The 13626-nt window shown below is 35.9% G+C and overlaps 2 protein-coding genes across 2 annotated transcripts in view; both read right to left on the bottom strand.

Annotated features, from left to right (window-relative positions):
- Cad88C (cadherin 88C) overlaps positions 1 to 13626 on the bottom strand; it is a 331106-nt gene that overhangs the window by 139126 nt on the left and 178354 nt on the right. The gene's annotated exons all lie outside the window — the stretch shown is intronic.
- LOC145661878 (uncharacterized) lies at positions 8347 to 11760 on the bottom strand. Its single transcript, XM_081727220.1, has one exon. It carries the CDS (start codon positions 11758 to 11760, stop codon positions 8347 to 8349), a length of 3414 nt encoding a protein of 1137 aa, XP_081583346.1.

Genomic DNA, 13626 nt, shown 5'->3' with positions numbered 1-13626 from the left:
TGTGTAGAATTACAGTTCCTGCGGTATACCCGGTTGAATTTTGAGTCATATTTTCGAGAGCAAAAAACCCATACGCTAAACCCATTTGATTGAGATTAGTCTTTCCGTCATGTATTTCAAAACAAGAACTAAACATCGAAATCAAACTTCAAATGGTAGTATACCTTGATGTGTTTATTAGCGTGTGTAATATTACGTTCTGCAGACTTTGGGTTTCCAGAGTTACGCATAATCAAATTTCTAAATCGCAAACAAAATAAATATAGTTTAAATAACAATTAAAGGCCAATCTTGGACAGAAAAACTAAAAATCTAATGGAACATGATTTTTTTTAACGACTAGTGCGCATTTCAGTTGTTCTTCACTTACGTACATTAGCGTGTTACCAGAGTCTAAAGAAGAATAAAAATCTACTTATGTTGAAAATTTCATGATATTATTCATAATGCCACACGTCATGTTCCGATTATTGTTATGTTCTACGCATTTCGTGTCCAATGCGCATATAAAAATAATGACAACATTGGAATCTTTTATGTAAAGCAATTATGAACACAATTATTTTTGCTTTATTCATATTTAACTGAAGCTTTCTCTCACTACGAAATTAACCATTGTAACCACCACAATATAAACAAATGTATAGCAGATTGTTATTTCTCACTATATAAATTAAATTATAACGCAAAAATGTATTATTTAAAAAAGTATTTAGGTGCTATATTCAATATTTAGTTCATAGTTCTTCAAAATTCCACACAAACTTGTTAAGTTGTATTCAATCCCAAATTCGAGTCGTAAATGATGGTTATCTGTCTGGGTGGACAATTTATCTTAACACATTCTTGTATCTTTTACACTAATAGACAAACCAAATAGGCAGAGGAGATACTTAAACTAATAGAAAGACCAAATATCGGCAGAGGAGATATTTAAACTAATAGACAATATCGGCAGAGGAGACGTTTAAACTAATACGCAAACTAAATATCGGCAGGGGATACGTTTAAACTGATAGACAAACTAAATATCGGCAGGGGAGACATTTAAACTAATAGAAAAAAAAAAAACAAATATTGGCAGGGAAGACATTTAAAATAATAGACAAACTAAATATCGGAGGGAGCAGAGTTTGGCATACTCTGTAATAGGGGAGACCGGGACACGTTTTCTATAGGGACACGTTTTCCAACTGGCTTTAGTTCTGAAATAATCCGGTAGATCTCTCCTGCGGGTGTACTGGCTGAAGCAGCAATGCTTGGCACGCCATCTACGCAAGTCTCAGTTGAGTAGCTGTGTTGACGTAGGCAGGAGATCTTGTGAAATCATTTTTTCGAAAATGAGTAAACTAGCAGGTCTGCATTAAAACTTAAAATAAATGTACTAGTGTTAAACGTACTGCTTTGACATTGCATATACTAAAGATGGTGTTCTTCCTTTACATAATGATGTGTTTGTTTGCAAATAATATACACCATTACTCGCCAAGGTTATGTTGAAGTTGAAAAATGGCGATGGGGCAGGTTTACCAACAGCATACGAGGCACCTATTTCAGTATTTTTCACTCTCAGTCAGTTTCTCTGATTTTAGTTTGACTATAATAAATGCATGTACGGTCTACTGTGTAAAGAAATCTCCGTAATAAGAATGTATGGTACAAAGTACGTAGCCCGTAACCAGGCACGCAGCCAGGGAGAACATAAAAAAAGTTGTTATTCTATGCTGACATTTTTTTGTTGCAAAAATGACGTCCGAACAACCCCCTCAAATTATCGAAGCGGCTGTGGCCCTATCCCTCCCCCAAAAACAATACTGAATACATGCTTGCTATTGACCATATAGTCTATTGTGTAAAAAACTTTAATTCGAGTGATGAAGATGATGAAGATTGTTTATGCATTTATTGCTTTGAACCTTTTCCTAGTTCTCAGGCAAACGAGAAGTGGATGAGATACACAAAGTGCAACAACTGGGCACACGAAAACTGTACAAAGGGAGATGTATTTTTTGTTCGCGTTCATTGTGATTCAGACAATGATGACTTTTGTTAACTTGTTGATTAGCCTACCATAATCTCACTTCTCTATACTGTCCAAGCAATAAACAAAAGGTACATTTTCGGTAAAAGCAACGATTTATTACTTGTGTTTTAGCATGTGAAGTAGTTGGAACACTTGCACCTGTATAGTTTTAGTAGGTTGGCCAACTTGCCCCGCATACGGGGCACATTTTCCAACGTCACATTTTTCAAATGGCACTATATCAGGTTATTACGCTTTCAAATCTACATGTCAAACGAAATATTTATGATGTTAGTTTTATCATTCAGTGTTACAAACTAAGGATGTTACACTATGACGAACATTCAAAGTTTGGTGGCCTCTACGACAGTGATAACGCAAGTGAGATAGGCGGGCCAATGACAAATTTCGAATGAATATGAACAAAGTTACAAAGGATTGAAAGTTTGACTTTTTTCAAGGGCATTTGCTTCAATAAAATGCTTAGTTAAGTAGCTCATCCAATTATACAGATGGCTTTCAGAAAATGTGAACATCATAATGCCGTTCACAGGAATTTGATATCTCAAACCATTCTGGAGATACAGTAAAAATTGTTGAAGTTTGCAACACTGTTTAAAATTAATGTGATTCCGAGAACTTATTGTAATTACACCTACCAAAAAGTATTTTTGTTGTGTTATAGAAGTAAAGTAAATGTAAAAACTGTTTAACTGTTCCCACAAATACTTCATTCTGATCAATATATAAAATTGCTGCAAACGTCATCATGATCTTTGTTTATTGGAAATCACTACCTACCTAATTAGGTGCCATAATTACCTATACACTTTTTCGAAATAAAGTGCTTTGAAAAAAGTCAAATTTTCAATTCCTTGTAACTTTGTCTCTACTTGTTCGAGATATGCCATACGGTAATCGTAGAATTCAACAATAAGGTATTTTGTATAAGGTAAAGCATCTTAATGAACTGTACTTTACAAGTGAGCTTTGTGGAGAACAAACTTCGCGTGTGTGGGTTTTCTCAAAGGGTTTTACCATTTCCTTTCATTTTCTTCATTCCACCATTTTATTCATTCTCATCATCATCGTCTCTTTGATCTAGCCGCCATAAAGATGAAACTTAAAACTGAAAGATTTACTTTCATTTTTCTTTTTTCTTTCTTTCTTTTTGGAATGAATCGAGGGCCGCAGAAATATTAATGAGGGGCCGCATGCGACCTGCCAGTTTGATATGCCTATCTTAAACTCTGGGACGCACTCCACTAAATCTGAGATAACATCTACTTTATCATTTTTTAAAAAAAGAAAAAGATGAAAGAGTATATTAAAATTGAAATATCTCATGTTATTGTATAACTACCAATATTATTGGCATTAACATCTTACTATTAACCATCTATAACATAATATAATTGTGTCACAGAAATAGATACTGAATATTAAAACTATTTATCCGCCAGTCTTACAAAATGTAAAAATCTCTAAAAGGAGAAAAGAATACACTAAACAGCAGAAGCTACGCTTTCCTCTTGAGTCGCTTACAAATATTGTAAAATAACTCACTTGTAACCATATTTATCTATATATTAGAATGCTAGAAAAGTTAGTATGTTTGTGGACGTTTATATGTTTGTAGCCAATCTTTTCGAGAGTGAGTTCTCGGGAACCGTAGGCTCTAGAAAGATGCCGTTTTCACTGATCGATTGAAAATTGTATGTAAATTGTTCAGTTCTGATTGAATGTTTAAAAAACGTCAATTATTTCTTTATTACATTTTTAGGAGTACACTGGAAGTGTTAAGTAAAGCATCATATCCTATGAGTTATACATTTCAACACAATAAATTTGTATACAAGGGTTGTATATCACTCAGGGGTTCATTTCATGGTCAAAGGATAATGAGAAACGAAGGATAACCATTTCTTCAGTCTAAGATGAATCTTTATTGTTTGGAGTGTTTCGCCCAATAAACACTGACATTATAATTAATTGTGTGCATAATATATTTGGTTATTACATACTGCATGCAAGACGAAAAAAAAAATACTGATCATACATGAATTAGAAACTACAATCGGAAGTAGGCTCAAATCTTGCAAAGTGTGCAAGATATTGAAAAAATAATCGAAAAAATCTCTCCTTTATGGTACCCCCTTGCCAATTTTTATCAAGCTGTCTTTCACTTGTGTCTGTAAAGAGACACGTAATCATACAGGTGTTGTGAGGAATGACAAGGAGATTCATGATCATATGTGAATGATGCGCTGTGTAGAGAGCGCAGGTTCAGCTAGTATATACAGAAATGAAAGTGACTATGTTTGTGACTGAATAACTCTTGATCTATCCGACCGAACTCCATGAAATTTTCAGCATAGATGAGGTTCGGGCCTGGTAAGACCTTTATCATTTTACTTTGATAGTACAACGTAGCGGAGAAGAAGATACATAAAAATAAATAAAACTTAATAACTCTTCAACCACGAGACAGATCTCGATCAAATTTTCAACATAGATGAGGTTTGGTCCTGGGGTGTTTTTATTCATTTCACTTTGATGGCACAACTTAGGAGATGAGGAGAAGGGAAGATATTTAAAAATGATCGATAACAGTGTCAAATCCATAGTTTTCGGGATCGCTGAGAGGAATAGTGACACTTCCTATGCCGTTTAACTCCAAATGCACCCCTTTATATTCGAAATGAAACGTATTCTCCTCGTGCGAAGAGTGGGTATTCTGCTAGTACATTCATAAATTTCAGTTCAGTTCAGTGTTATGGATATGTAAATGTATGAGTTACTTTATTAAAAAAAAAAATTGAACTTATAATGTAAATTATGATAAACTACCAGACTTTTCCAATCTCACTGAATTAAAAAAAGAAAAACACTAAGAAACTACGAATTCCAATCAAGAAAATCACGAGAATGGTAATAAGTGTCATCATATATCACGGGAGACGACGTGAGAGGAAAGATAAGTGGTAAACGCTCTTCCGATGGCTACATCCAGTGACATAACTAAGAGAAGGGGCAAACAGGGCTTGTGTCCCGGGCGCCGGATTTGGGGGCGCAAAATTGGGCAAATATTTATTTTCACTGTAAGGCAAGGAAATGAGTTTTAGCAAATTAAAGATCATAAAAAAAATACATCAGAAACTTACGGTATACCTCAGAAAACAACGACTCACCAACTTTAGGATCATATCTATAGAGCATAAGTTAGCTTGAAAGCTATCTTTTGAAGACATTGTAAAAACCTTGGCAGCCAAAAGAATCCGGAAAGTTAAGTTTTAGTTTCACTTTTTGTTTTCTTTTAATACTTTATTGCACGAATTAATTTTGGTTGTGTTGGAATTATTTTTCTTCTTTCTTTCTTTATGCATTACTTAGATAAATGAATATAATATCCAATAAAATGATTTTTTATGTTTTTACTTTTGGGGTATCAAATTACAGGATAGATGTTATTGTTGTATTACACTAGTGGAAACAGAGTTTAGTGTCAATATCAGCATAAACCATGTGATATGGAAGATTGTGAAACAATGATTTTTTTTTTAGTGTTAAGAGAACAAATAAAAAAGTTTTGTGAAAAAATTTACAAGTAACAAATGTGCATGTTTTGTGCTTTCTATATGCTCTTTGACGCTTTCTGACACTCTCTGTCCGACGTATGCCACTAGACGAAAACTGTGGTAGAAAGCGTAACTCCATTGGTGCCACATGGCATCGGTGTGTGTTATTCGCCAATGTACAAATTTTAAGAGTATCATTATTATTGATATTGTTATTGATTCACTACAGTGGCGGATCCAGGGGGCGATCCCCCCCAGAAGAAGAAACTTTCTTATTTATAAATAAAACCCATCCCAGAGTTTGGAGCTCTTAAAAATAGCTCTAAGTAGCAGTATTACAACCAACGGCCCCTCAGAAGTCCGTCCTGGATCCACCCCTGATTCACTATGATGCCAATTGGCATCAAAATGCATTTTAGGATTAACTTACATCGATTAAAGAAATTTGCAAAGTATGAGAGTATAATACTCGAGACAACAGCTTGACTGTTTGTCATAATTAAATGTTCTATTCTAAAGCAAAAGACTGTTGATTCATTCTACACATATGCACATACCGATATAATTCCAAAAAAACATTGTGATTTGCAGTTAGTATGATAAAACTATAAGAATATGTCAAGCATGCTACTCTCAGGTTATTTGGCAATAAAATACTAATTAGTTTGATGTTTTATCTTGTGCTAAAAATTAAATTATGTATTGCAATTTTGAAATCAATCTTTACCAGTTGAAGAAAAAACGAAATAGGAGAATTGATGCCAATATCAGGTATAGTCGAGGAGCGTTTTGGTTTGGTTGGTCAGGGGGAGGGGCACTAAGGCGAGTTCTTAGCCCGGGTGACAACTAGCCTAGTTGCGTCGCTGGCTACGTCTTCCCCCTTTCAGGCATATATTGTAATATAGGCCAAGTAATATAAAACTAAGCTTTTACCAAATTCCTCTGCCCTACATTTCCACCCTCTCCCCCAAGAAATTAAAACTGGCGTCATTACTGCATATCACCCAACTAACTGAAGCCATTTGATCTGCCATGCTCCTTTGTGTCCTATAATAACGCTAAGAATTTTTTTTACATATTATTTGTTATACGTATTAAATCTTGTGTATTTTTTAGAAACATTTCTTTCTTTCTTTCTTTCTTTCAGGTATACCATTGAGATGGTCATTGTACTTGAAATCATCTTGTGAATCTCTGTACAGCAGTTGAGTCAACCACGGACCGTGAAGTTCATTATTTGTCTTACAAGGAAAAAAGAAACAAAATATACAACAGTGTTGTTTGGAAGCAATCCTACCATGAATTATACCCAACACTTCCTTCATTGATATATCAGCCACTGAAAAAAAATATAGTTTGTGTCAATTCTCCTCGTATTTATTTCTTTTATCAGAATTTACATAAAGTAGAGACCAGTGATTCTCAACCGATTTGTCGCAACACACTGGTGTGTCACGCAGTCCCCTAAGGTATATCCCACAGATGCAGAATGTATATATATATATATATATATATATATATATATATATATATATATATATATATATATATATATATATATATATATATGAGGATTTTAAGACAAATTGCATTCAAATTACGCCAAATATTGTATATTCATAAATACAATAGGGGAGTCATATGAGCTTTGGGGGGCGCCCCTCAGGATCGGCGCCCTTGCCAGCCAACGCCTCCAGGGGCAGCAATAAGCAGTAAAGTGTTTCGTTATTTCTCTTGATGTGACCTTGATAGCTCAAAGTTGTAGCTCTAAGATTTTACGTAATTGTCATTGTTGCTAATCAGGGGCGTCATTTAGGGGGGGCAGGGAGGGCCAATTGCCCCCCTGAGTTTGAGATTTCTATAGATTTTATCAATAAAATAGTAGTAAATCAGTGAAATACGCGAAATTTTACTTATATCAAGGAGTTTTGCCCTTCTCCCCCCGAAGCAAAATCTGAAATGACGCTCCTGTTGCTAATGTGTACTGTAACTGTGTTTTACTTATATCTAGTATTTTATTTTTACTAGTTATCTTATTTAATTTACAGATCTTTAACAACTTCGAGTTATAGAGAAAGGTTGAACGAATAAAACTTCGAGTTATAGAGTGATGGACTGTATCACACAAACGCTGGTTCGTTCTTTAATAATTCGGTTTAATAATATTGTTAATATTTCTTACAATTCCCGAGTTAAACTAAAATGCACATTGAACACAACGATGAGGCAGCTATAGGCTACGAGCTCACTCACACACTGCTGCTATGCACAGTTTCAATAAGCACCTACCCTTTCTTCTTCTTCTTCTTCTACAGCTAACAAGTTACATTAAACAAACATCTTTAAACAAATCTAAACAATTTAAATCAACAAGTTAGGACTAAACATAGCCCCCACCCTTGAACGATCTAGTTCAAGATACACACAAAAGATGAATTAGTAATATATTGGAAGAACTGCAAAAATTGAAACAATATATAAATGGAAAAGTTCTGTTACTATAAGTGGACCTGTGTTCGCTCAAGTTTTACCAACGATGAACAATTGTCAATAATGGAGGTATCAATATGAACATGCATAGAAACTATATGTTTTCTTTTCTCTTGATTGACTAACTTTGAATCCACTGTATATTCATTGTACTCTGGTAGAATGGGTTTTTTGAGCCACTCTGGACCTAAGAACTATAAGTGATGTGCAAGTAAAACAGAAGGTAATAAACCTCGAGAACCACAGTCTGCTGGATTATTCTTTGAATCCACTTTGAGCCACTTCACTGATGGCAAAAGTTTGAATCTTTGCTACACGATTCGCAACAAACACTTTCCATCTGCTTGAATCCGAATTCAGCCACGATAACACAACAGTAGAGTCAGAATAGGCAATTACATCATGCACTTCCAAACGTAATGAATTTAATATGAGATTCATCATTTTAGCTAATAGCAAGGCACCACAGAGCTCTAATCGGGGCAAGGACACTTGTTTGATTGGAGCAACCTTCGTTTTTCCCATAACAATGTTCACACTCACTTGGCCGTTTTGAGATACAGACCTCATATACACCACTCCACAATAGGCCTTTTCGGAAGAATCACAGAATCCTATTAACTCTCTTCTCGTAGCTTGAGTGATACTGATACACCTGTTGATTTTGATGTTTTTCAATAAAGAAAGCTCTGAGTAGTAATTCCTCCATTTTCTCAAAATCCATTCAGGAACTGGACTGTCCCATTCTAAATTTAGTTTCCAAATTTCTTGCAATAATATTTTCGCAATAATAGTAGTTGGAGAAATCAAACCTAATGGATCGAACACCTTTGCACTTTCTGATAAAATGTTACGCTTAGTTACAACTGACTTAACTGACACAAGATTGACATTATACGAAAATACATCATTTGATGGATACCACAGAATTCCTAACGTTTTCACTGAATTACTACTATCAAAGTTTAAACTACTCGTCGCTTGTTTCAAATGAGAGGGTACGGAGTCCAAAACGTTGGGACTGTTGGATGCCCATTTTCTCAGTTCTAAACCTCCTTTCTGCAATAATGCACTGAGTTGTTCTTGTAACTGAATTGCTTCACTAACTGAGTTGGCACCACTGATTAAGTCATCAACAAAAAAGTCTTGCATCACTACAGCCGATGCAATAGGAAATGATTCTTCTTCATATTTCGCTAATTGCTGCAAACTTTTCACCGCTAAATACGGTGCTGAAGCTGTACCATAAGTTACCGTCACAAGCCTGTAATCTTTGATCGGAAGATTAGGTTTCTCACGCCACACAATTCGCTGGAAGTCTCTATGTTCTGGTTGGATTCTCACCTGTCTATACATTTTCTCAATATCAGCCGTCAATGCCACATTATGTTGTCTAAAACGCACAAGTAATGGAATTAAGTCACACTGTAACCTAGGTCCGACAAGTAACTTATCATTCAATGACACATTAGATGAAGTTTTACAACTACCATCAAAAACTACTCTAAGTTTTGTTGTAGAACTGGAATCTTTCAACACTGCGTGATGAGGTAAGTAACACACTTCATTGGTTGGTTTCAGTATTTCACTCTCTGGAATAATCTCCATATGCCCAAGTACCTCATATTCATGCATAAAATTTACATATAATTGACGCATTTTAGGCCTCTTCTTCAAACGACTTTCTACTTGCTTAAGGCGTTTAATTGCCACTTCACGTGACTCACCAAGTCTTGCACTGTTGTCGCGAAACGGTAACTGCACATGAAACCTACCTGTCTCATCTCTTTGATGGGTCTTCTCGAAATAAATTTCACACTGCCTTTCTTCTGACGACATTATTTTTTGTGTAGGAATATCTTCCAATTCCCAAAACTGTTGCAAAATTCTTTCACTGTTGCACTGGATATGATATGTTGACGCTGTGAATTCTTTACGTCGCACTTCATCGTCGCCAATAGAACCAAATAACACCCATCCTAATTTGGTATTCACTGCTACGGGAGAACCATTAATACCATTACACACACCCGCCAATAGCAATTGAGGGTAAATATCTGCACCCAATAACAGATCGATTCTGTCAGGAACATTAAAATTCGGATCTGCTAATGTTAACTTGTTAACATGCGACCACTGCTTGCTTTTATGAATATACCGTTTTGGTAGCATACCTGTTACCTTTGGCAACACTAACGCTTCTATAGAAAATTCTGATTTAACATCATAACTTGATGTAAACACAATATTAACAACACCTTTTGCCCGAGCAACATTACTGGAACTCAATCCCGAAATATGTACATACACCGGCTGTTTTTGTAAACCGAGTCGTTGTATGCAGTTTTCTGACACAAAGCTTTTTTCACTGGCTGAATCCAACAAGGCTCTAACAGGTTGTAAATTACCATATGAATCCTTCACCATCACTACTGCAGTTTGTAATAACACTGCAGGTTGCACATTAGTTTCACTTGAAAAATGAGTCCCCACTGAAACACCTGAGTTCTGTTTATTTGGAAAATGAAGTAAAGTATGATGACGTTTGCCACACTCACGACACGATGCTGATTTGCAACTGGACAGTTTATGATTAGATTGTAAGCAATTAAAGCATAATGCTTTGTTTTTCACTAAAGAATGACGTTCGTCAACTGACAGCGAAAGAAAGTCATCACATTTATGCAAAGGATGATTTTTGCTTTTGCACTGGCAACACGAAAATTGAGCTGAAGCATGATGCGCTATTGTTGATTTTTTATTACTCTTGTTTGGCTCACTAGGTGGGGTTGATTTTGCATTGGAAGTGCTACTTGCTAATGCACGACACCTATGATCTATGAATTTCACCAATTGGTCAAATGTTGGTAGTTCACTGTCTGACAATGAAAGTTCCCACTGTCTTTTTGTTTCACTGTCTAGCTTCTCTGTTATATGAAATATAAGCAAAGGATCCCATTCGTTCACTTTTATGTCCAACACTGATAACGATCGCACACACTCAACACTTGTATCCAACAACCGACGTAACGCGCCAGCTGATTCTTGCTGCACTTGACCTTGACTCACAAAGCGCCGCAAGATGGACGTGACTAATTCTCGTTTATTTTGATACCTTAAATTTAACAGGTCCCAAGCTTCTTTATAGTTATCGTCAGTTATTTGTATAGATTGAATAAGTGTTGCTGCTTCACCTTGCAGACTAGTTTTTAAGTACTGGAGTTTTTGTGCACCCGTCAATTTCTCATTATTATGCACTGCTGCGATAAACAAATCACGAAACGAAAGCCAATCATTTAAGTTCCCGCTAAAGCATGGCAATTGCAATTTTGGAAGTCGAATTTCTGTTGTGTTTTTTTGATTATTCACATCACTAGAAGAAGCGTGAGATATTTTACCCTGCACTTCCATTAATTTCACGTTAAGCTTTGTAAGTCTATCTTCAATAGCAGCAAGCTCTTCTTCTTGAACCAAATAAATTTCTTCTTCGGCACACAAGTTACTGGCTAGAAACAAAAGCTCATTTGTTTCACGTGACAGTTCACTCACTTTGTTTTTGTAGACTTGAACTACACTAATATCTTCCTGTTCTGTGATATTGTTTATGCAGTTTTCAGCACGAGTGACCTTGCCTTTTAAAACACGCTTTCGGGAATTGTAAGCTTCCATTGTCGCCCACACAGTTTTGTCTTTCTTGTTAACACACAAGCCTTAGCACGTAGGTCACATAAAACACATAAACACGTATTAACATCCGGCCCGGAGGACCAAATCTTTATGATGGACTGTATCACACAAACGCTGGTTCGTTCTTTAATAATTCGGTTTAATAATATTGTTAATATTTCTTACAATTCCCGAGTTAAACTAAAATGCACATTGAACACAACGATGAGGCAGCTATAGGCTACGAGCTCACTCACACACTGCTGCTATGCACAGTTTCAATAAGCACCTACCCTTTCTTCTTCTTCTTCTTCTACAGCTAACAAGTTACATTAAACAAACATCTTTAAACAAATCTAAACAATTTAAATCAACAAGTTAGGACTAAACATAGAGGTTGAACGAATAAAACTTCGAGTAATAGAGGTTGAACGAATACAGCTTTTAGTTATAGAGGTTGAACGAATAAAACTTCGAGTTATAGAGGTTGAACGAATACAACTTTTAGTTATAGAGGTTGAACGAATAAAACTTCGAGTTACAGAGATTGAACGAATACAACTCCGAGTTATAGAGGTTGAACGAATACAAATTCGAGTTATAGGGGTTGTATGGTCACTTTTCACAAAGAACACGTATCTCGAATTTTTGTTGTGGCCTTCTTGATAACTCGAACCTTGATTACTCGAAAACTCAAAATTTTATCTATTTTCCTAAGTTTCCAGTTATCAAAGTCCCACTGTACTATCAAATGCCCGTACTTGTTACCGTGAGCAGTATTTAGCATTGTTCCTTCTGTACCTTTTTGAAAGAAAACCTCGTATGACCATCTTAGTGATTCATCCACGCACCTTTTTCTTCCATCTAGGTCAAAGCGCCGAAACGCGTATTTAATATTTTAAATAGAAAGTTTAAATACCAAAATTTAATGTCTCTAACCTTAAAGAATTCCGAGATATGAACATTTTATCATTTTTTCTTGGACATTGAATCGATTGCAGAAAGCAGCTTTTCGATACTTCTTACTATTTCTTCTCTGATACTTGTTTACATACAGACAGATGGACGGACGGACGACGGACATACTCGTTCTACAATACTTCCGGCACTTATCCATATTGTAGCTGGGAATTTTAATAATTCTAACACCCATTTCACTCCCTCAACATCGAATTTCGAATCCCTTTTCCCCTCAAGGTTAATTATTTTAATTGAAAAGTTCAAATACCAAATTTCATAATTTTAATTTAATTTAGGAATGGTATTCTCGATATACAGTATCGCTTTGAAGTGAACTGAAATTTAAAAAATCTCAGTTTAACGTCCCACGATTATGCCTTTAAGACGAAGGAAGATGGATGTTTAAGGCAAATGAATGTTGGAAGAATTGGTGGATGAGAATTTGGAAGGAAACGGGAGTACCTCGAGAAAACTCACGGACACGATGTTCTGCACTACAAACGTATTTGGGCAGGGATCGAACCAAGGACATCTCGCACCAGAGGTAAGCAATCTACCACTGAGCTACCATCTCCTAGGGGCCGCGGTGGCTCAGTTGTAGAGCGTTCACCTCTGGTGCTTGGGGTCCCGGGTTCGATCCAGCTCCCGCCAAGTGAACTTTGTGCTGGACAAATACCGTGTGCGTAGGTTTTCTCGGGGTTCCCTCCACTTTTTTCATTCCACCACTATCATCCATCTCATCATCATCGTCTCCTTTAGTCTCCTTTAGTTTAAACGTTGGACATTAAACTAAAAAAAATCTAAAAGAGCCTTTGTTAGTAGTATCTTGTGTCATGAATCCTTATGTAGGCCCTATTATCCAAATTTCAATTAGGAATTAGATTTCTGGGCTTTCGGCACTTATGGTCA

This window comes from Thermobia domestica, chromosome 10 (assembly GCF_964235325.1).
Source record: "Thermobia domestica chromosome 10, izTheDome1.hap1.1, whole genome shotgun sequence".
Taxonomy (NCBI): domain Eukaryota; kingdom Metazoa; phylum Arthropoda; class Insecta; order Zygentoma; family Lepismatidae; genus Thermobia; species Thermobia domestica.
This window is presented reverse-complemented; position numbering and strand designations above follow the sequence as displayed.

What these genes read in the sequence shown, in the direction of transcription:
- LOC145661878 (XM_081727220.1), bottom strand. Translation starts at nt 11,760, where the DNA reads ATGGAAGCTTACAATTCCCGAAAGCGTGTTTTAAAAGGCAAGGTCACT.